At 54.4% G+C, this 24,332-nt stretch overlaps 1 protein-coding gene across 1 annotated transcript; it reads left to right on the top strand.

Annotated features, from left to right (window-relative positions):
* Positions 1-4,909: 4,909 nt before the first annotated feature.
* CRY2 (cryptochrome circadian regulator 2) lies at positions 4,910-22,776 on the top strand. The gene is made up of 11 exons (XM_075326651.1): positions 4,910-5,018; positions 6,469-6,611; positions 9,189-9,373; positions 10,082-10,170; positions 10,422-10,562; positions 13,499-13,810; positions 14,993-15,144; positions 15,613-15,815; positions 16,209-16,292; positions 18,365-18,515; positions 21,380-22,776. The coding sequence occupies exons 2-10, from the start codon at positions 6,541-6,543 to the stop codon at positions 18,484-18,486; spliced, it is 1,359 nt and encodes a 452-aa protein (XP_075182766.1). The 5' UTR covers positions 4,910-5,018; positions 6,469-6,540; the 3' UTR covers positions 18,487-18,515; positions 21,380-22,776.
* Positions 22,777-24,332: the final 1,556 nt, after the last annotated feature.

Genomic DNA, 24,332 nt, shown 5'->3' with positions numbered 1-24,332 from the left:
ATCACAGGGGGGGAGAGGGTCAGGGCCGGCGTCACAGGGGGGGGAAGAGGGTCAGGGCCGGCATTACAGGGGGGGGGAGAGGGTCAGGGCCTGCATCACAGGGGGGGGAGAGGGTCAGGGCCGGCATTACAGGGGGGGGGGGGGGGGAGGGTCATGGGCGGCATCACAGGGGGGGGGAGGGTCAGGGCCGGCGTCACGGGGGGAGAGGGTCAGGGCCGGCATCACAGGGGGGGGGGGGGGGGGGAGAGAGGGCCAGGGCCGGCGTCACATGGGGGGGGAGAGGGTAAGGGCCGGCATCACAGGGGGGGGGGGGGAGAGGGCCAGGGCCGGCGTCACATGGGGGGGAGAGGGTAAGGGCCGGCATTACAGGGGGGGGGGGGAGAGGGTCAGGCCGGCATCACAGGGGGGGGAGAGAGGGTCAGGGCCGGCGTCACATGGGGGGGGAGAGGGTAAGGGCCGGCATTACAGGGGGGGGGAGAGGGTCAGGGCCGGCATCACAGGGGGGGGGAGAGGGTCAGGGCCGGCATCACAGGGGGGGGAGAGGGTAAGGGCCTGGCATCACAGGGGGGGGGGAGAGGGTAAGGGCCGGCATCACAGGGGGGGGGGAGAGGGGTGGGTCAGGGCCGGCATCACAGGGGGGGGGAGAGGGTCAGGGCCGGCATCACAGGGGGGGGGGGAGAGGGTCAGGGCCGGCATCACAGGGGGGGGGGAGAGGGTCAGGGCCGGCATCACAGGGGGGGAGAGGGTAAGGGCCGCATCACAGGGGGGGGGGAGAGGGTCAGGGCCGGCATCACAGGGGGGGGGAGAGGGTCAGGGCCGGCATCACAGGGGGGGAGAGGGTAAGGGCCGGCATTACCGTGAGAAAGGGGAGGAGATGACGGGCACCCTGCAGTGAGCATACATTGCTGGTGGCATGAATCAGTGGTGACGGCTGCAGGTGGCAGTGTTGCAGGCTGCTCCTGTTATGGGGCTCCGGTGAGCTCCGGTGACATGTTGTGGGCAGGTGGTTGGCATCGTGTTGTTTGGCAGTGACCCATGTTTTGCAGTCACCAGGTGGGTGGTTCCTGTACGCTGGCATCAGTACAACAGTCAGGTCTTGAGTAGTGGAGGGTGGCATCTGAAGGCTGTGGTGGTGGGTGCAGTGACCTGTGATTGCCACCAGATAGCAGCACGCCAGGATGGTATAAATGTCTGCTGCATGCCCGTACGGGTGCTCCTCGCTCAGTGCCAGTGCTCAGGATGTGGCGCCATTGTCTCTGGAGGGCCATTGATCTCTACGGAGGAGATGATGGGGGTTATGTGACCAGCGGGGAGGTAAGTGCAGGACGCTCATGTTGCCTTATAGCTGCATATGGCGCGGGCATCGAGTGGGCATAATGAGCTGTGGCCGGGCACTGCGGGAGTGTAACTGTACGGATGCAGCAGAGCCGAGCGCTAGGACCCCTACTAATCAGGAGATGGGGTCCTGTGTGACTGGAGTTTCCTGCAGTCACTCTACAGGATCGCTTGGACCCTTATGATCCTAAATGCATCGTTTGAGACCCCCGTAGACAATGGATGGAGCAGTGGTGACAATCATTGCAGCCCTTGTGAGCCATGGGGGTCCGCAGTCCCAAGATGCCCCCTGCTGGGCCCGGCCAATTCCCATGTTACATGATCAGCCATTACTTGACTGCTGGGAGTTGTAGTACATCTCCGCTGGGGGTTAACGTGTGGCTGGGCAGAGTTTTTGATTTCAGAGGTGCATAACTCTATTTCCTGGTCCCCTCTCCCCATCGGGCTCCCCCTCCCCAGCTCCTTACATCCCCATCGGGCTCCCCCTCCCCAGCTCCTTACATCCCCATCGGGCTCCCCCTCCCCCGCTCCTTACATAAGCCGCTCCCTTATTATTGTTTTGTAACCTGCCCGCCGCACCCATACTACACTTCTGCCGGGGGTAGTCCTCGCTCCGGTGTCTCGAGGACGGCGGCTTTTTCTCACTGCAATAATTTTCACAGCAAGCAGAGATCTTGTCATGATCAAGGGGAATGTTTTGTGCGGGGGGGATTGGCTTCTGAATGTTACATGTGTTCCCATTCAGTGACAGCAAGCAGAATTAGTGCCTGGTAGTGCGGGATTGGGCATATTGAAATCCAACATGTCTGATCTGCGTGCTCTTGGGCCCAGACACCTCCCTTTACATCAGCTGGACGCCCATCCTGGCCAGAAGTCATACACCTGTAGTCTCCGTATATGCCGCCTAAGGCCCTATGTCAACACTTCTTGTCCTGATGTGACTAGTGCTGCGTCCTGCTCATTCCCAGGGTCAGACACTGTCATACACGATGGCTCTCGTTCTCGTGGGGTCCCAGCGCTCATCTCCATAGATTTGGTTGTGTTGAGGGTCTCAGACCAGCACCGATCTACTTGTTATGCAGTGGGTTGGCGCTCGATCGGTGCCCGTAGCGCTGCCCGGAGGGGGTTGTCGCAGTGAAGTTCCCCTTTAAGGAGCCGTTGCAGAAGTTTCCGTCGTCTTCTCTCGCAGCCGTTGTGTAAGATCCGGATTAATGATCTGCTGAAGGTTATAATCCACACACCTGTCCCCGCGGCCCCCCGAGGATTCCCCCGCTGTGATCGTCAGCAGGGATGCAATAACAGTGTTACACAGGGATCCCTCCTTACTGACTGTTTCCATGTCAGTGTTTACTGCAGTTCTAGTATTCTGCTCAGGAATCAGAAGGCTCTGGATGAGCAGTGCTGTGTCTGGCCCTGGCGTCATATTGTGATTGGAGACCCCTATTCACTTACATTGGGGTCACTAATGTCCCAGGTCAGATGATTTCTGGGAGGCGTCTTCTGGAGCATGGAAGGGGCCACGGGGTCCAGGGAAGGGGACACTGGAGGTTTGTAGGAGCCTCCAGGACTGAGGTACGATTGCAGCTCTGCAGCATACGTTGAAGCCTTGTGCTCCCGCCGTCACCTTACATGCCCTGCTCCGGTGAGGAGTGTGTACACCGCCACGTCTGTGGGTTGTGCGCAGCCTCGGGCTCCTCTGGACCGGGGCCAACTGCTCACTTGTATAACACTGCGTCCCAGAGTCACCTGCTGCAGCGGGGGGGGGGGGGGAACGCCGTACATCCCGCCTCGTGGTGACCTATGGATGTCATAACAGATGCAGCAGAGCTGAGTTTGCCATGTGGTTTTACATGGGACTGCTGGTAACCCACTGGACTATCAGAGAGCAGATGTAGTTGGCGATCAGTGCACCCCGCAAATCCGAGAGGGGCAGTGTAGTGGCGCTATAGGGCATTGTGTTGGCACAGTATGGCGCACTAAGCAGCATTGGTTGGCTATATGGGCATAGTATGGCGGTATCTAACGATAGACCACTGACCAGCATTGAGTTGGCTTGTCAGCAGCGTGATGCCACCTGGGCACTTGTTACACTGTATGGGAGATTTTGGTCCTTCCATGGCCAATGTGTGAATCTGCGGGCAATGTTTATCTGTGCAATGTTTATCTGGGCAATGTGTTATCTCTGGGCAGCGGGCGGTATTGCTCATGATGTTATATGGGGGCTGTGAGGACATAGATTTGTCCACTATATGGATATCTGGAGAATGTGGGCATTATATGGGCACTGTATGGCTGTCTGTAGGTATTATATGTGCACTATGGGTATGAGTGGTCAGTTTGGGTATTGCATGGGCAGTATATGGATCTCTGTGGTCATTATATGGGCACTGTATAGACCTCTGTGGTCAGTGTAGTCGTTATATGGGCATGGTATAGATCTCTGGGCATTATATGGCCACTGTATAGACCTCTGTGGGCATTATATGGGCATGGTATGGACCTCTGGGCATTATATGGGCACTGTATGGACCTATCTGGGCACTATATGGACCTCTGGGCATTATATGGGCACTGTATGGATCTCTGTGGACATTATATGGGCACTGAATCTGTGGGTATTATATGGTCACTGTATGGACCCTGGGCATTATATGGGCACTGGATCTCTGTGGGCATTATATGGGCACTGTATGGACCTCTGGGCATTATATGGGCACTGGATCTCTCTGGGCATTATATGGGCACTGTATGGACCTCTGGGCATTGTATGGGCACTGGATCTCTCTGGGCATTATATGGGCACTGGATCTGTCTGGGCATTATATGGGCAATGGATTTCTCTGGGCATTATATGGGCACTGGATCTCTGTGGGCATTATATGGGCACTGGATCTCTGTGGGCATTATATGGGCAGTGTATGGACCTGTGGGCATTATAGGGCACTGTATGTATCTCTGGACATTATATGGCACTGGATCTCTCTGGGCATTATATAGACACTGTATGGACCTGTGGGCATTATATGGGCACTGGATCTCTGTGGCATTATATGGGCACAGTCTGGACCTGTGGGCATTATATGGGCACTGTATGACCCTGTGGGCATTATATGGGCACTGGATCTCTCTGGGCATTATATAGACACTGTATGGACCTGTGGGCATTATATGGGCACTGTATGACCCTGTGGCATTATATGGGCACTGGATCTCTCTGGGCATTATATAGACACTGTATGGACCTGTGGGCATTATATGGGCACTGGATCTCTGTGGGCATTATATGGGCACAGTCTGGACCTGTGGGCATTATATGGGCACTGTATGACCCTGTGGGCATTATATGGGCACTGGATCTCTCTGGGCATTATATAGACACTGTATGACCCTGTGGGCATTATATGGGCACTGGATCTCTCTGGGCATTATATAGACACTGTATGGACCTGTGGGCATTATATGGGCACTGTATGGACCTGTGGGCATTATATGGGCACTGTATATACCTCTGTGCCCGCGTGTGGTACTTCTCTGCGCTCTGTATACATCCTGATTTTTTTCCCGTCTCTCACAGGTTCCTTCTTCAGTCCTTAGAAGATCTGGACTCCAGCCTGAGAAAGTTGGGTTCCCGGCTGTTTGTGGTGCGGGGGCAGCCGGCCGACGTCTTCCCCAGATTATTTAAGGTGGGTCTCTGGCACCTGACCAGCGATGGACGCCGCCTAAACTGCGCTTCTTCCCCCCGATGTGTTCTGAGGGGTTCCAGATGCATAGACGGAGAGTTGGGGGTCTGAGGTTTGGGGTCCCAGCAGCCTTTTATTTTCTTCTTTGCCACCTGTTGACGTCGTTCTCCTCATTAGCCGCGGTGCGGTGAGAAGCTCCGGCGCGGCTGCATCTCGCTTCCTCCCACGCCTGATCCTGACAGTGTGCACAGGGCGCTCTGCAGGGACGGCGCCGCTGCGCTCACTATAGCAGCGTCTTCCCCCAACGCCCCCGACTCCTTAGCTGCTAAAATTAGAAGCCGCCAACGCCGGCACAAAGTCTCCGCACTATCCGGAAAATGAATGAGCGGGGCGCCTCGCCTCCGGGGGCTTCTGTGCGTCACAAAACCTCCGTAACCAGGGAAGATCATTAATGAGGGTCCGACCCTGCAGAACAGGAACCCGTGGGAGCGGCTGTCAGTGCCGATCATTAGTATTGTCACAAAGGGGTCGCTCAAGATTAGAAAAACAAGGCGATGCCTTCCATCACCAGCGCCCCCACTGCTCACAGGACGTGTCTGGTATTACAGCTCAGCCCCGCTCACTGCTGTGGGGCTGTATACCAGACACCTCCTGTAGACAGAATACGGAACGTGGTCCTGTTCACACAGACGTCTGGTTTGTTACAGTGTATCAGTCTGCAATCATTTAACAGAAACCAGATTACCTGCTCCGATACATTGCAACAAACCCTCAGCAGTGTTTTTTCAGCACCTGATGCAAAGCAAATCGTGTCTCTTTAAAAAAAATGATAGTCGCTAAGTGCTTCTCCCAAATTAATAAAGCCCCCCTCGAAAAATAATGTGCCGCAGTGAGAATTTAGTTTGGGCTCCCGGATTATTCGGCTCCGTCCAGACCGAGGCGTCTTTTTGCCTTTGTGTCCCAGGTGCACTCTGTGTACGGGGGACGCTCCAGCAGCGGCGGTCTGCGTCCGTTCACTGCCGGCGCTGCCAAAAACGTGACCGCGGGTTGTCACGAGCCGCGTCTAATCCCCCTGAGCTCAGAGGAGCCGCTGATCTGGAGCCGCTCGGGCTTTGTCCTGTTTTCTGCACGACTTCCCCTGGTAATCTGGGGATGTGGCGGTGACCCCCGCAGCTCTCCAAATATCTAGGCCAAACGCATGCTGGGGAATAAGAGGTTAATGACTGTAGGGTAATTATAACCACATAAGATGGGGACAGGACTCATCCGCACATAGATGTGACCAGTGCAGCCCCCCCGACACCCCCGACCCTGAACTATTTTTCCCGGTAGATCGTCAGGATCGAGGCTGATTTGCAGTCCGGTCATGCAGCGCTGCAGTGTAAAGCATGAGGGAGGACGAGATTTCTGATTGCCGCCATTTTGTGTGTGACGTCTTCCCTTGTCCCGGCAGGAATGGGGCGTGAACAGACTGACCTTCGAGTACGACTCGGAGCCGTTCGGGAAGGAGCGAGACGCCGCCATCATGAAGTTGGCCAAGGAGGCCGGTGTGGAGGTGATCGTGGAGAACTCGCATACTCTATACGACCTGGACAAGTAAGTCCCGCGGCTTTCCTCCGTCCGATCCCTATTCCTTAAGTTACTCGGTTGTATCCGATTCTGGGAAAGCTGGGTGACGACCAATATGACCGCCATGACACCTGTAAACACACCTCCAACATTAATAGGTAGATTTACCAGGAGCCTCGTAAAGCCGAGGACCGACGTGTCAGTATCACAGGACAGAGGGGGGAGGCTCCTGCTGCAGCCAGTTGTCATACAGCCGCACTGTTAATTTAAAGGGGAATTACATATGAAAAAAAAAATTATAAAAAAACAAACAAAAAAGTTTAAATAAAACAGCACAAAAGTAGTTAAAAAAATAAAATAAATAATAAACGGGTCATTCAGGTCTGTCCCTGTCTGGTCAGGGAAGGGTTAAGCTCGCGGCGCGCTCGGCCATTGCTGTCCTGGCTTTTGCAGACTTTGTCACGTAGGAGGCTGAGATTGTTTCCATACATATCGTCCAGATGAGGGTTATACCGCCACCTGGTGGGCACTCCGCCGGCGGTGCAGTCACGTAGCCCGGCATGTGCTCTGTGCGCAGCGGTGTCCGTGCTCCGCCCCGCACGTGCCGAGAGCTCTGCAAACACGGAAATCACGGCTGAACAAGTTATTGATGGCAACAGAGAACAGGAACGTGTGGGGGGTGGCGTGAGGTCTCCGGCTGGACGGCAGCGGGGGGCTACCATAGTGTTTTATATAAATACGTTGCTATCCCACAATGCATTGCTGCCTCTGTATAAAGGGGGTCCTGGTAGAGGAGAGCAGATCTGGTCCTATAGGAATCTATACCTCCTCCTGAGCTGGGGTACTGAGCAGCAGACCACCCTGTATATACCTAAGGGTGGGCGCCTCGCGGTGTGACCCTGGGACGAGCCCATGCGTCCGGTCTGTTGCATCATCAGCGGGGGTCCAAACTGCCCAATAATGCACCCGATCTGCTGCAGACTCGCTGCCCCTCCGGTATTAAGCATCTCGGACCCCAGCGAATATACAGTCGCCCGACCTCAGAGAGGGGAATGGAATGAAAGGGACCACCAGAACGTGAGCTGCATTACTCCCTTCTGGGGGTCTTGAGCAAGGGAGACCCCCCCCCCCCCTCCACCCCATCTAGAATGACATCTGAGGTCTGTTAGGGTAGGGTCAGCAGACACTCCAATAGCCCATGGAAGTGTATGATCGATAATACTGATTTGGGGGTCCGTGTGGATGGAGCGGCAGTGAGCACGTGCGACCACTGCTGCAGTCACGGTCTAGGAAGGTAGTGGTCGCACGTGCTCAGTACTGCTCCATTAGACCCATAGAAGTGAATGAAGAGGTGGAGACATCTACTTCCATAGAAGTGAATGGAGGGGCGGTGACGCCCGCTCCCGTAGAAGTGAATGGAGGGGCGGTGACGCCCGCTCCCGTAGAAGTGAATGGAGGGGCGGTGACGCCCGCTCCCGTAGAAGTGAATGGAGGGGGCGGTGACGCCCGCTCCCGTAGAAGTGAATGGAGGGGCGATGACGCCCGCTCCCGTAGAAGTGAATGGAGGGGCGGTGACGCCCGCTCCCGTGGAAGTGAATGGAGGGGCGGTGACGCCCGCTCCCGTGGAAGTGAATGGAGGGGCGGTGACGCCCGCTCCCGTGGAAGTGAATGGAGGGGCGGTGACGCCGGCTCCCGTGGAAGTGAATGGAGGGGCGATGACGCCGGCTCCCGTGGAAGTGAATGGAGGGGCGGTGACGCCGGCTCCCGTGGAAGTGAATGGAGGGGCGGTGACGCCGGCTCCCGTGGAAGTGAATGGAGGGGCGGTGACGCCGGCTCCCGTGGAAGTGAATGGAGGGGCGGTGACGCCGGCTCCCGTGGAAGTGAATGGAGGGGCGGTGACGCTGGCTCCCGTGGAAGTGAATGGAGGGGCGGTGACGCCGGCTCCCGTGGAAGTGAATGGAGGGGCGGTGACGCCGGCTCCCGTGGAAGTGAATGGAGGGGCGGTGACGCCGGCTCCCGTGGAAGTGAATGGAGGGGCGGTGACGCCGGCTCCCGTGGAAGTGAATGGAGGGGCGGTGACGCCGGCTCCCGTGGAAGTGAATGGAGGGGCGGTGACGCTCGCTCCCGTAGAAGTGAATGGAGGGGCGGTGACGCCCGCTCCCGTAGAAGTGAATGGAGGGGCGGTGACGCCCGCTCCCGTAGAAGTGAATGGAGGGGCGGTGACGCCCGCTCCCGTAGAAGTGAATGGAGGGGCGGTGACGCCCGCTCCCGTAGAAGTGAATGGAGCGATCCCTTCATTCATACAGCACCCTGGGGCCCCTGGTCCCACATGTCGCCCCTTTTATGACCCCAGGGCGATATAGGTAGGTTGTAGGGGGCTGTTGGGGCCCCCAGCGATCTTCCCTATATTACATTTTCACCATTTAAACCATCTACAAGTGGGGCAGTGATTCGGGTGCAGCACTAGTGAGGCGCAGGTGGAGCAGAGCTGTGTTAGTCACGTTGCAGCCCTTACGATCACAACTGCCATTAACTCCGTGTGTGCCGTGGGCGTCTGCGCGGTCCTATACACGGGATCTGATGTCTTATCTTTTGTTGTTGCAGAATAATCGAGATGAACGGTAAGAGCCCCCCGCTCACCTACAAGAGGTTTCAGGCTATCGTCAGCCGCATGGAGCTTCCTCGCAGACCCGTCCCCACCGTCACCCGACAACAGCTGGAGCCGTGCCGGGGGGAGATCAAGAGCACGCACGACGAGACCTACGGGGTGCCATCGCTGGAGGAGCTCGGTGAGTCAGCGGTCGCCCTATACTAGGGGGCTCCAATGTACTACAACTCCCAGCATGCCCTGGCACTTCACTCAATTTATGCACATTAGTTACACCAATGACCGCCGTCCGGGGGCGAATATCGCTAGTTCAGATCCGGTCCGTTCCATCGGCATAAGCCGCACAGAGACTGAGGGTAATAGAATTCACAGCATGGCGGCTGCGTGTGAACTGAGCCCGAGTTTGTATCATTCTCCTCGTGCTCCAAATCCACACACAGGAGCGCGTCCCCCGTATAATATAGGGGGGACGTAGGAAAAGTAAACTCTGCGGACAGAAATAACACCCAGAATGCAAAGCATCGTCTCTGAACCGCGACCCCCCCCCCCACATTGTCTCCAAACCACAACCCCCCTAGCACAATCTCCGTACCGCAACCCCCCCCCAGCATCATCACCTAACCTTGAAACCCCCCAGCACCGTCGCTGAACCGCGACCTCCCCCCGCCAGCGTCGTCTCCTAACCGCAACCGAACACCCCCCCCCCCCAGCGTGATAAGATCACTTGTCGGCCCCGTTACCGCCAATACATAAATGATGCAGGGCCGAGCGCAACGTGGCCTCCATGAACTGCAGGAATAAGACAAAAGGGACCAAGCACAGCGCAGCACCCTCAGTGTGATGACAGGGGGCGCAATTCAGCTCATTTACACAATCCTCTTTACATCAGGCTTCCCAAGTGAGAATCCAGGGGCTGCAGTGTGGCCCGGAGGAGAGACGGAGGCGCTGGCCCGTCTGGACCGGCACCTGGAGCGGAAGGTAGGACCTGGACCTGTGGGGGGAGCAGCGTTGGGCCTTGCCTTTTGTTTATATTGGGGTCTATATAAAGCAGAGCAGAGTTTGTCAGTGCGCTCCTCTCCATCCTGATTGGCCAATCTGCTATTTTTGAAGATTTTTAAATGATCAATTCTGCTCTGCTACGTCTCTGCCAAATCTCCCGCCGGATCCAGTGTTACCCTCTCTAAGTCTTCCTCTGTATTAATGGGTTGGTTTTTTATTTTGTTTATTAGGCATGGGTGGCAAATTACGAGCGTCCACGAATGAACGCCAACTCCTTGTTGCCAAGTTCCACAGGTCTCAGTCCCTACTTGAGGTTCGGCTGTCTGTCCTGCCGCCTCTTCTACTACAGGCTGCAGGAGCTGTACCAGAAGGTGAGGCTCAGGGTATCTGTGCAGGCTTCAGATCTCGCATGTGATGATGATGATTGCTATGCAGGCTTCAGATCTCGCATGTGATGATGATGATTGCTATGCAGGCTTCAGATCTCGCATGTGATGATGATTGCTATGCAGGGTTCAGATCTCGCAGGTGATGATGATTGCTATGCAGGCTTCAGATCTCGCATGTGATGATGATTGCTATGCAGGCTTCAGATCTCGCATGTGATGATGATTGCTATGCAGGCTTCAGATCTCGCATGTGATGATGATGATTGCTATGCAGGCTTCAGATCTCGCATGTGATGATGATTGCTATGCAGGCTTCAGATCTCGCATGTGATGATGATTGCTATGCAGGCTTCAGATCTCGCATGTGATGATGATTGCTATGCAGGCTTCAGATCTCGCATGTGATGATGATCGCTATGCAGGCTTCAGATCTCGCATGTGATGATGATTGCTATGCAGGCTTCAGATCTCGCATGTGATGATGATTGCTATGCAGGCTGTAGATCTCGCATGTGATGATGATTGCTATGCAGGCTGTAGATCTCGCATGTGATGATGATGATTGCTATGCAGGCTTCAGATCTCGCATGTGATGATGATTGCTATGCAGGCTTCAGATCTCGCATGTGATGATGATTGCTATGCAGGCTGTAGATCTCGCATGTGATGATGATTGCTATGCAGGCTGTAGATCTCGCATGTGATGATTGCTATGCAGGCTGTAGATCTCGCATGTGAGGATGATTGCTATGCAGGCTGTAGATCTCGCATGTGATGATGATGATTGCTATGCAGGCTTCAGATCTCGCATGTGATGAGGATTGCTATGCAGGCTTCAGATCTCACATGTGATGAGGATTGCTATGCAGGCTTCAGATCTCACATGTGATGAGGATTGCTATGCAGGCTTCAGATCTCGCATGTGATGATGATTGCTATGCAGGCTTCAGATCTCGCATGTGATGATGATTGCTATGCAGGCTTCAGATCTCGCATGTGATGATGATTGCTATGCAGGCTTCAGATCTCACATGTGATGATGATCGCTATGCAGGCTTCAGATCTCGCATGTGATGATGATCGCTATGCAGGCTGTAGATCTCGCATGTGATGATGATTGCTATGCAGGCTTCAGATCTCGCATGTGATGATGATTGCTATGCAGGCTTCAGATCTCGCATGTGATGATGATTGCTATGCAGGCTTCAGATCTCGCATATGATGAGGAATGCTATGCAGGCTTCAGATCTCGCATGTGATGAGGAATGCTATGCAGGCTTCAGATCTCGCATGTGATGATGATTGCTATGCAGGCTTCAGATCTCGCATGTGGTGATGATTGCTATGCAGGCTTCAGATCTCGCATGTGATGATGATTGCTATGCAGGCTGTAGATCTCGCATGTGATGATGATTGCTATGCAGGCTGTAGATCTCGCATGTGATGATGATTGCTATGCAGGCTGTAGATCTCGCATGTGAGGATGATTGCTATGCAGGCTGTAGATCTCGCATGTGATGATGATGATTGCTATGCAGGCTTCAGATCTCGCATGTGATGATGATGATTGCTATGCAGGCTTCAGATCTCGCATGTGATGAGGATTGCTATGCAGGCTTCAGATCTCACATGTGATGAGGATTGCTATGCAGGCTTCAGATCTCGCATGTGATGATGATTGCTATGCAGGCTGTAGATCTCGCATGTGATGAGGATTGCTATGCAGGCTTCAGATCTCGCATGTGATGATGATTGCTATGCAGGCTTCAGATCTCACATGTGATGATGATTGCTATGCAGGCTTCAGATCTCGCATGTGGTGATGATTGCTATGCAGGCTTCAGATCTCGCATGTGATGATTATTGCTATGCAGGCTTCAGATCTCGCATGTGATGATGATTGCTATGCAGGCTTCAGATCTCACATGTGATGATGATTGCTATGCAGGCTTCAGATCTCGCATGTGGTGATGATTGCTATGCAGGCTTCAGATCTCGCATGTGATGAGGATTGCTATGCAGGCTTCAGATCTCACATGTGATGATGATTGCTATGCAGGCTTCAGATCTCGCATGTGATGATGATTGCTATGCAGGCTTCAGATCTCGCATGTGATGAGGATTGCTATGCAGGCTGTAGATCTCGCATGTGATGATTGCTATGCAGGGTTCAGATCTCACATGTGAGGATGATTGCTATGCAGGCTTCAGATCTCGCATGTGATGATGATTGCTATGCAGGCTTCAGATCTCGCATGTGATGATTGCTATGCAGGCTTCAGATCTCGCATGTGATGATGATTGCTATGCAGGCTGTAGATCTCGCATGTGATGAGGATTGCTATGCAGGCTTCAGATCTCGCATGTGATGATGATTGCTATGCAGGCTTCAGATCTCGCATGTGATGATTGCTATGCAGGGTTCAGATCTCGCATGTGATGAGGATTGCTATGCAGGCTGTAGATCTCGCATGTGATGAGGATTGCTATGCAGGCTTCAGATCTCACATGTGATGATGATTGCTATGCAGGCTGTAGATCTCGCATGTGATGATGATTGCTATGCAGGCTGTAGATCTCGCATGTGATGATGATTGCTATGCAGGCTTCAGATCTCGCATGTGATGATTGCTATGCAGGCTTCAGATCTCGCAGGTGATGATGATTGCTATGCATGCTGTAGATCTCGCATGTGATGATGATTGCTATGCAGGCTTCAGATCTCGCATGTGATGATGATTGCTATGCAGGCTTCAGATCTCGCATGTGATGATGATTGCTATGCAGGCTTCAGATTTCGTATGTGATGATTGCTATGCAGGCTTCAGATTTCGCATGTGATGACGATTGCTATGCAGGCTTCAGATCTCGCATGTGATGATGATAATGCTGATTATTTCTTTCATTGCCCCCATTAGGTGAAGAAGAATAGACCTCCCCCGCTGTCTCTGTACGGTCAGCTTCTCTGGAGGGAGTTCTTTTACACGGCTGCCACCAATAACCCCAAATTTGACCAAATGGAAGGCAATCCGATCTGTGTGCAAATCCCCTGGGACAGGAACCCCGAGGCCCTTGCCAAGTGGGCAGAAGGGAAGACGGGGTTCCCGTGGATCGATGCCATCATGACGCAGCTGAGGCAGGAAGGCTGGATCCACCACCTGGCCAGGCACGCCGTTGCTTGCTTCCTGACACGCGGGGATCTGTGGAACAGCTGGGAATGTGGAGTGAAGGTGAGTGTTTGGGGTGAAGGTCTGACACCCGTGATATTCATGGCAGGGCCTGTTATGATTTTCTTGTCAGTTATTTCAGCAATGCAGCTGCACTGTAATACCAAACAGAACCTGCAGGCAGGGGGGTGGGGTGTCTGCAGGCAGGGGGGTGGGGTGTCTGCAGGCAGGGGGGCGGGGTGTCTGCAGGCAGGGGGGCGGGGTGTCTGCAGGCAGGGGGGCGGGGTGTCTGCAGGCAGGGGGGCGGGGTGTCTGCAGGCAGGGGGGCGGGGTGTCTGCAGGCAGGGGGCTGGGTGTCTGCAGGCAGGGGGCGGGGGGGGTCTGCAGGCAGAGGGCGGGGGGGTCTGCAGGCAGGGGGTGGGGGGTCTGCAGGCAGGGGCGGGGTCTGCAGGGGGCGGGGTCTGCAGGCAGGGTCTGCAGGGGGCGGGGTCTGCGTGCAGGGGGTGGGGTCTGCGTGCAGGGGCGGGGTCTGCGGGCAGAGGGGCGGGGTCTGTAGGCAGAAGCGCAGAAGCTTCAGGCAGATCCTTTACTTGCTTTATGCAATTGATTTCACATTGTCGCACTTCACCTTATCTTCACTTCACCTATCTTGTGTCCTATTGGGATGGGATAAAATAAATCTGTTTTTTACCCCTCCTCAACTTGTGACACATATGTCCAGACCCAAGCTACCCGGATGCCCAAAAAGCCGGTCCCTGGCAGCTTCTGTATGTAGGTGAGTCGGGCGGTGAGGACCCGGCAGGGACTGGACTTTTGGACTGGTCGGATCTCTCCTCTCCTTCCAGTCCCCGGATGGATTTTTATGTATATTTCTCTCTGAATCGCTGCAGCCTCCCACAGTAAAGTGGATCCGCTCTTAGATAATTTCCATTTTAAACGGTATGTGAGATCCAGTGGCAGATACAGGATTAAACAAGGATTGGGCATGTTTGATTACAGCATGTCCACTCCCTTATTGTTCCAGCAGTGTCTGGTGTGCGCTCATCTCTCCATGCCCATGCTGATCATGCATCTGTCAGGGCAGAGGGGCTTGTCGCCCAGTGCACTGCACGAGACCCTGCCCTCCATCAGGCGATAGGACCCCCAAGCTGTATAGACCCTACTGCACTCTGCAGGATTTGGATGACTGCAGCGTTAACTCTTTATTGTCTGGAGGTGTAATCGCTTGTTTCTCCCCGTGTCCAGGTGTTCGATGAGCTGCTGCTGGATGCCGACTTCAGTGTGAACGCCGGCAGCTGGATGTGGCTGTCCTGCAGCGCCTTCTTCCAGCAGTTCTTCCACTGTTACTGCCCTGTGGGCTTTGGGAGACGGACAGACCCCAGCGGAGACTACGTCAGGTACGAGGGGAACACAAATGTGATAAATCAGCCAGTTAAAATTTGGCAATGTGCCAGCTAAATAAAGTGATTGGGCCGCCATACCGGATGCAGTTATGGAGGCGCTTGGGCTGAGCGCGCACGCCTGCATCCTCACTTGGTTGGACTGAGCGCTCACGCCTGCATCCTCGCTTGGTTGGGCTGAGCGGGCACGCCTGCATCCTCGCTTGGTTGGACTGAGCGCGCACTCCTGCATCCTCGCTTGGTTGGACTGAGCGCGCACTCCTGCATCCTCGCTTGGTTGGGCTGAGCGCGCACTCCTGCATCCTCGCTTGGTTGGGCTGAGCGCGCACGCCTGCATCCTCGCTTGGTTGGGCTGGGCGCGCACGCCTGCATCCTCGCTTGGTTGGGCTGAGCGCTCACACCTGCATCCTCGCTTGGTTGGAAGACCACCAGTCCCTCTGAAATGTTTTTTGATTTCTCTTGTAGACGGTACTTGCCGGTGCTGAAGGCGTTCCCCTCCCGGTATATCTACGAGCCGTGGAACGCCCCAGAATCTGTCCAGAAAGAAGCCAAGTGCATCATCGGAGTGGATTACCCCAAACCCATCGTGAATCATGCAGAGGCCAGCCGCATGAACATAGAGCGCATGAAGCAGACCTACCAGCAGCTGTCCCGCTACAGAGGCCTGTGTGAGTCCCTGCGCACCGCCGCTGCTATAAGCGCTTCATAGAGGTGCATGCTGGGAAGCATGTCTCCTGATCTGCAGCCTTGTAATTGCAGCTCAGCCCCGTTCCCTCTGATAGGCCTGAGCTGCAGTACCAGACACAAACTGAGCATAAAGGTGGCGCTGCAGATGGGTCCTCTTAATCCCCTTCCAGCTCATGTTCTGTGCACGTGTGGAGCTGAGCTTCCTCCGTACAGGGCAGGTGCCATCTGTGCTGCGCAGTCAGCATCGGCACAAGGTCTGATGATTGCTGATTAACCATTTCAGTGCTGCAATCAAAATGAAAATTGGTTCTGATGGGACAAGGAAGAGGTTACATTTTTGACACGTAAGAAATAAAAATGCTGTTGTCTTTCAGGCATCCTGGCCTCGGTCCCATCCTGTGCAGAAGATCTCAGCGGCCCGATCAGTGACCCCATCGCCCCTAATCACACGGAGCCAGGTGAGAGCGCTGGAATACGCAGATGGTCACGGAGAGCGTGGACCCTCGGCGGCAGCACCGGGTGCGGGTCTGGTCCGGGTGCGCGGCAGTGATACCAGACAATCTGCTCTAATATATATAATATTGTGCACCCTATAAGATCGCTGCCTCTGGGATTCAAGGGAGTTTTCTGGATTTAATCCCTTCATGACTGGGCTTTGATCGGATTTTAACGAATGCCGCGATACCAAATGTTTGTTCTTTTTTTTATTGTTTTAATGGCGCATCATGGGCGCGTCCATGGGAGCGTGGAACGGTGCGACCCCCTGCTGCTGCTTGTGAAATGCCACTGGCAAAGTGACAGTGGGATTTAACAGGTTAAGAGCATCGGGCAGAGATCTGCTCCACCTGCGGGCAGAGATCTGCTCCACCTGCGGGCAGAGATCTGCTCCACCTGCGGGCAGAGATCTGCTCCACCTGCGGGCAGAGATCTGCTCCACCTGCGGGCAGAGATCTGCTCCACCTGCGGGCAGAGATCTGCTCCACCTGCGGGCAGAGATCTGCTCCACCTGCGGGCAGAGATCTGCTCCACCTGCGGGCAGAGATCTGCTCCACCTGCAGACATTAAAGGCAGGTTGAATAAATCCACCATCATCTGCGGAGAAAGGCGCGGGCTCCGCGTGCAAGCTTCATCAAAGGCAGGGACATGACGTGCAACTTATGAGTCAGTCACATATTGTGAAGGGGTGAAAGATTCTGCAAAAACGGGGAAAACAAAAATGTCCAGGAACAGAGGGGGCTGTGGATAACATTCCGAAGATCTTCTCCTGCGAGCATCATTTATCACCGTCCTTATTTATTGTCTTGTAATGAATTAGCGTTTGAGATGTTTCCATAGGGTTAGGGTTAACGCCGTGTAACGCAGCCACCGATACAAAAAAAAATAGTCCAGACAGGCAAGTCCGGCTGGCGGGATTCACACTTACCCGAAAATATTAACATCAGCTCAGTGCCATGGACACGGGCGCAGCTCACTGCTCCGAACACAATTACATAGCCACGATCATATTTCATATCTACAATAAAAAGCAGCGGCTGCCCCCCTGACTCCGCAGCCTCTCCGCCTGTCCCCCTGACTCCGCAGCCTCTCCGCCTGTCCCCCTGACTCCGCAGCCTCTCCGCCCGCCCCCCTGACTCCGCGGCCTCTCCGCCCGCCCCCCTGACTCCGCGGCCTCTCCGCCCGCCCCGACTCTGCGGCCTCTCCGCCCGCCCTCCTGACTCTGCGGCCTCTCCGCCCGTCCCCCTCACTCCGCAGCCTCTCCGCCCGTCCCCCTCACTCCGCAGCCTCTCCGCCCGTCCCCCTCACTCCGCAGCCTCTCCGCCCGCCCCCCTGACTCTGCGGCCTCTCCGCCCGCCCCCCTGACTCTGCGGCCTCTCCGCCCGCCCCCCTGACTCCGCGGCCTCTCCGCCCGCCCCCCTGACTCCGCGGCCTCTCCGCCCGCCCCCCTGACTCCGCGGCCTCTCCGCCCGCCCCCCTGACTCTGCGGCCTCTCCGCCCGCCCCCCTGACTCCGCGGCCTCTCCGCCCGCCCCCCTGACTCTGCGGCCTCTCCGCCCGCCCCCCTGACTCTGCGGCCTCTCCGCCCCCCCCCCCTCCTGGTATTCACACCACGAGGGACTTTTGTTTTGACTTAGATTCAGTTATTTTTGGCCAAAATTATTTTACTAATGGGGTTTTATGAAAAACATGGGAGCGTGTCCCCTCTACATCCTTCATGTGTCCCAGTACAGCGGCGGTGGAATAAGTCACCATTTGTGACTGCAGGGTCTGTAATAATTGTCTCTTACATGGTTATAAATCAGCTGAGAAGATGGTTCATGAAGAGAGATGAGCTTGAGACGAGCTCACTGACTGGTCACTGGTGACTCGTTCTGCAGTATGCTCTGTACGGTGATAGGAAGCATTATAGGGTTACAGAGCAGAGACAGAGCTCACTGACTGGTCACTGGTGACTCGTTCTTCAGTCTGCTGTATACAGTGATAGTTGTGTGTAATATGATGCGATTTCAAATTACATTATTTTTCCATTGAAGGTCATAAACCGTCCCCGTGTGCCCCCGACTCCCCAAAACGGAAGTACAGAGAATGCGTGGAGGGGCCCTGGAAGAAGCTGCGGCTGCAGAGCGTTGCAGAGACGACGGCCAAGGACTTCTGAAGGCGGCTGCAGAGCCGTGCATCCTGTAGGTAAGCGGCCATTATTATACAGGTAAAAGGGCTATGCTGCCTCTGAGGCATCGGGAGGGTAGACGCTGCTGACCGGGCGTCCACAGTCACTTACCGGGTATCGCAGTCACGTCCATCCTATCAGATTCGGATGCCGATGCGATACCCGGCACGTTCTTGTCGGGTGTGAGAGGAGCCGGTCGCCCCGTACCGTGTCCATTTCCCCGTCCTCCTCCTCCAGTCGTGCGGACGCCCCTGACTCCTGTGCGGACGCCCCTGACTCCTGTGCGGACGCCCCTGACTCCTGTGCGGACGCCCCTGACTCCTGTGCGGACGCCCCTGACTCCTGTGCGGACGCCCCTGACTCCTGTGCGGACGCCCCTGACTCCTGTGCGGACGCCCCTGACTCCTGTGCGGACGCCCCTGACTCCTGTGCGGACGCCCCTGACTCCTGTGCGGACGCCCCTGACTCCTGTGCGGACGCCCCTGACTCCTGTGCGGACGCCCCTGACTCCTGTGCGGACGCCCCTGACTCCTGTGCGGACGCCCCTGACTCCTGTGCGGACGCCCCTGGTTCCTGTGCGGACGCCCCTGGTTCCTGTGCGGACGCCCCTGGTTCCTGTGCGGACGCCCCTGGTTCCTGTGCGGACGCCCCTGGTTCCTGTGCGGACGCCCCTGGTTCCTGTGCGGACGCCCCTGGTTCCTGTGCGGACGCCCCTGGTTCCTGTGCGGACGCCCCTGGTTCCTGTGCGGACGCCCCTGGTTCCTGTGCGGACGCCCCTGGTTCCTGTGCGGACGCCCCTGGTTCCTGTGCGGACGCCCCTGGTTCCTGAGATGTCTCATGTCGACTGACCTAGGCCGGGCCATTCTCCGGATAAGCTGTTGCCCGGCACCGCTCACCGCTCGCTCCATTTTTGCTGGGAATAATCCAGTTGCCCTCATTTCATCATTAAAATTACGGAATTTGCAGTCATTTATGTACCTTGCATTTTTTGCTCCAGATTTTTGCAAAGCAATGCCAGATATTTACAATTGATGATTAGTGACTTTTTCTTGCTGCAATGCAGCTGTTTGGCCACTAGATGGCAGCACATGGGGTTGAGATGATCACAGCGGTGGGCGTCCAGGACTGCGCCCCCGTTTGTCTGCTGGGTATAGTGGTGCACGGCTCGTTCTGACTTTACGTAGGAGCCAGTGTTCCCGCTATTGTAGGCAAATCTGCTTTTTTGCTCGGGGGTCACATTATCGTAAGTCCGGGGTCAGCAACTTACTGCACCCCCCAACAGCTGGAGCATCGCCCCCTGGTATTAGGAGCCTAGGGCCCCCCACAGTCACTCCAATCCTTATGTAACAGAACAGCAGTGTATCCCACCTCGCCGTCTCTGTGGTTAGGATCACCTTTCTCGGGATCCCACCACCCAGTGGGTTTTGGGCAGCGTCTGACTTGACCTGGTTCCTTCCTCCATTAACCCCATGGCTGCTGCATGCTCTGACTTTACTATAGTAAACTGGTCCCCAAAAAAATAAAGTGCACCTCGGCCGCGGCGCGGGTCCCTCTGCGCAGCTGATCCGGTGATGATGATGGGTGATTTGTGTCCTCCCAGCTCAGCAGAATGGACGCCAGCGAGAGCGAACGCGGAGGGGGTTTATGACATTAATGGGCGCTGCAGAGCGGTTCTTGCACCCTGTGGACACTAGATGGCAGCGCTGCCTCGACTGCGGGGAACATTTTTTTTGTTTATGGCATAAACTGGTGTTTTAAGGCAGATACTAAAAATGTCACCAGTGACACCTCCCCTCCCCCGACAGAAGAGAGCGGGGATGGAGGGGACGCACGACCTCTATACCACCCCAACTGAAGGGACCGCAGGACACGCACCGTCCATGGGCCCCGCACTGGTGGACCTGGCACATCTCTGCATTACATGGTTGGCTATATTGTCAGACGGCCGATGTGCAAGACTGCAGCTGCTACAGCGGCCTCGTGCAGCTTCCCCAAAGGGCGCCGTGTCTACTGCTTACCATAGCGCGGTGGCAATGTTTGCACATGTTTCACTCCATCTCTCCCGTGGATGTGGCCCCGATGTGCGCTGTCAGGAGCGGAGATGTGGCTGCGCCGGTGCAAGCTGAGCAATATCTGACCTCCCATACAAATGGATAGAAAGAGCTGCGCATGCGCAGCCACTTCTCCACCCCTGACAGTGCACGCTGGGGCCACATCTGCGGTATTGTAGAAGCACCGCCATCTTTCTATTTTAGTCCGTGCATCTCTCCACTCGTGACAGCACACATCGGGGCCACAGCCGCGCGGTGGTGGAAATGAGCCCCACATTCACAGCCATCTCTTTATTTTAATCCGTGTACAATGGTGCCCCATTTCTCAGGATAGATGTCGTGATCTGCGCATGCGCGCCCACCTCTCTGCCCCTGCTGGCGCATAACTGCACCTTGTTCTCTGTAGTGGGGAAGTGATTGGCACAGGCGCAGACACCTCTCCGCTCCTGCCGGCGCACATCAGCGCCCTGTTCTCTGTAGTGGGGAAGTGATTGGCGCATGTGCACCCACCTCCACTCCTGCCGGTGCACCTCAACGCCCTGTAGTGATGAAGTGATTGGCGCATGCGCACCCACCTCTCCGCTCCTGCCGGCGCACATCAGTACCTTGTTCTCTGTAGTGGTGAAGTGATTGGCGCAGGCTCTTTTCCATTCTGACGGCGCACAATGTAACCTTGTTCTCGAAATGGGAGTCATCTGCGCATGCGCGGCCGCCACTCCGGTAACAGTAGCGCACAATGGGGGCTGTGATCTTGAGATTGATGGGGATCCCACCGCTGGGATTTGCGATTAACCCTTTAACCCCCTTTTTCTTTCTTTTTCTCCTCGCAGTGCATGCTTCATAGTACAGATGATGGACGTTCATCGCTGTCCTCCCGTCCCGTCTTCTACACCAGGACTAATGTCAGAGCTCGTGAATAAGGACGATGATTTCCAGTCCTACGGACAGAACTCATTGTTATGGCCACGTTCCCTCCGCTCGCTCAGCTACATCGATGATGTCAATCAGTGCACACAAAGGGACCTGGATCACCCCTGAATCTGAATCATTGAGCGTCAGCTCTGAAGATTAAAGGAATCATCCATCCATTAATTATCTGAAAGAAAAAGCACAAAGAAATTACATTTCCTGACACAGTTTGGCGCCACCTGGTGGTCAGTGTCCAGCAATGTGCGCGTCCACCTGATGAGCTGCATGCTGATGGACGCACGTGCTCAGTCACTCCAGCCAATAGGAAGCACGTCCTCAGGGGAGGAGCACGGCGGCTGCAGTATGAAAAGACTCCTCCTACAGGGACAGTAAGAAAGAGCTGAGCTGCCAGAGGGGGAAGAAGACTGATTCTGCCCAGAACAGCAGCACCAAGATGATCAAAAAGGCATTATAAATGAACAATTTAGAAATATTTGGTATTAAAATGTTGAGCCGTATCGTGGTTGGGATAGACTCAGACTGAAGGCAGGATTAAAGGGATAGTCAGCGCACACATTACATGTTATTATAATACCAGGGTGAGCGCGGCGCACACTGCTCCATACAGATACAAGCATGTATTTCTTCCTAGTATTGCCATTAGGTGGCGCTGTTCTCTATAGATTACATAGATTGCTCCAGGAAAGTTTGAAAAGATGCCGGAAGGTGTAAAGAGCGTCGTCTCCACAAATACAGACCTGTAACATCCCTGGACTAGTCTGGATTGCTGCACACATGCTGATATTGGGGCGTGTGTCAGGCCAGGGATGGGGGGGATTAGATGAACGATTATTATTTGGTTGCTACTTTCTTTCCAGACAAGTAGAACATTTTAGTCTCTGAAATGAGAGGTTGAACACTCGCCCCCCGTCCTATGATGTATTAGCAGCTCCCGGTTTGGGGGTCCTTCTTCCAAACCGCCATATTATTAAGTCATAGGGGTGATCCAGGCGGAAAAACGTCAATCAGTGACTACTGGATTTAATCTGGGGGCAGCAAGGATTCCAATTATTTAACCCCTGTAGATTAATTCAGCCCCATAAAGGGTGCAGATTTTAAAGATGTATCGGCATGCATGCTGGGACTTGTAGTTTTGCAGCTGGAGCCATGATGGGAGTGATAACATACAGTGTGTGTATATGTATATGTGTGTGTCCCATCAGAGGGGGCGCCATATATCTAGTGAGCGCTGCAGCTCAAGGCTGTGCTGTATGTAAATATAATGCAATTTGTACATAAATGTATATTATAATCGGCCGCTCTCGTGTGTCATTGAGTCATTATAGGAGATCATGGTCTATCGGGTGGAGGGTCCGTCCTCTAAGACCCCAGAGTCGCTGCAGCACCTGCCACATTTCCCCTTACCCCTAAAAAATCCCTCCCAAACACAGACAAGCGGCTGGTCTGAATGTCCCGGGAGTTCCCTGATTTTTCGGAAACCGGTGAAAAAGGGGGCGACCATCACAACCTGCACCTAGAGCTGAGCCGATCTGGATGGGAGCAGCCGTACAAGAAGAGTCCCTAAACTGCCAACACTAAGGAAGCTCCACCCACTTGGCTTCTCTATTTCCTGTAGCTTGTAGTCCGCCGCTGTGTATCCAGTGTAAGGCCATATGCGCACAACGAGTTTTCTTTGACGAAAAAAAAGCACCATGTTCATTCTTTTTGCGTTTTCGGCACGTTTTGTCACCCATAGAACTCAATGAGTGGATAAAAAACAGATGTTAAAACGCCTGGTACCAACTTGGTCACGTTTTGTATGCGTTGTACATCTTGTCACCAAAAACACAAGTCACTAACATTGTTTCCTTTGCAATATATCACTTTTGGGGTCTCTCCAGAATACCAGAATATGTGCGATTTCCCCCCCCCCCCCCCCCCCCCCCCACACACACACACACACACACACACACACACACACACACACACACACACACACACACACACACACACACACACACCAATTTTGATACCCAGTCAAGATAAAGCCTCACAGCTGAGGGCTGGTATTCTCATGGTGGGGAGATCCAGGTCTAGATGAATTACACCCCAGAGTACTGGAGGAGTTAGCAGAGAAAATATTAGAATCACTCTTCAACATTTTTGAAAATTCTTGGAGAACAGGAGAAGTTCCAGAAGACTGGAGAAGAGCAAATGGAGAAGTGCAAATGTCCCTATCTTCAAAAAAGGGAAGAAGATGGACCCAGGGAACTACAGGCCTGTGAGCCTGACTTCCATACCAGGAAAGATCTTTGAACAAACTATTAAACAACATTTATGCAAGTCCCTGGATGAAAACGAAGTGATTAACCAGAGCCAGCATGGGTTTGTGACTAATAAGTCATGTCAGACTAACAATTTCCTTCTATGACAGAATCGCTGACTGGGGGGATCAGGGAAATGCAGTAGATATAGTATATCTTGACTTCAGTAAAGCATTTGACAAAGTATCTCATACCATCCTTTTTTGAAAAAATGACCGAGTGTGGAATAGACAAGGCAACTGTTAGATGGATTCATAACTGGCTTAGTGATCGGAGTCAAAGAGTGGTCATAAATGGCTGCACATCCAGTTGGAAGACTGTCTCAAGTGGGGTACCACAAGGCTCTGTCCTGGGCCCTGTGTTGTTCAAAATCTTTATCAATGATTTAGATGAAGGTATTAAGGGTAAACTGATTAAATTTGCTGATGACACAAAGCTCGGAGGAATAGCTAATACTAGAGAAGAGTGAGAGCGGATTCAACAAGATCTAAACAAGCTGGAACAATGGGCAGCAACTAATAGAATGGTTTAAAACAGGGAGAAATGCAAA

This window comes from Anomaloglossus baeobatrachus, chromosome 10, assembly GCF_048569485.1.
Source record: "Anomaloglossus baeobatrachus isolate aAnoBae1 chromosome 10, aAnoBae1.hap1, whole genome shotgun sequence".
NCBI lineage: Eukaryota > Metazoa > Chordata > Amphibia > Anura > Aromobatidae > Anomaloglossus > Anomaloglossus baeobatrachus.
This window is presented reverse-complemented; position numbering and strand designations above follow the sequence as displayed.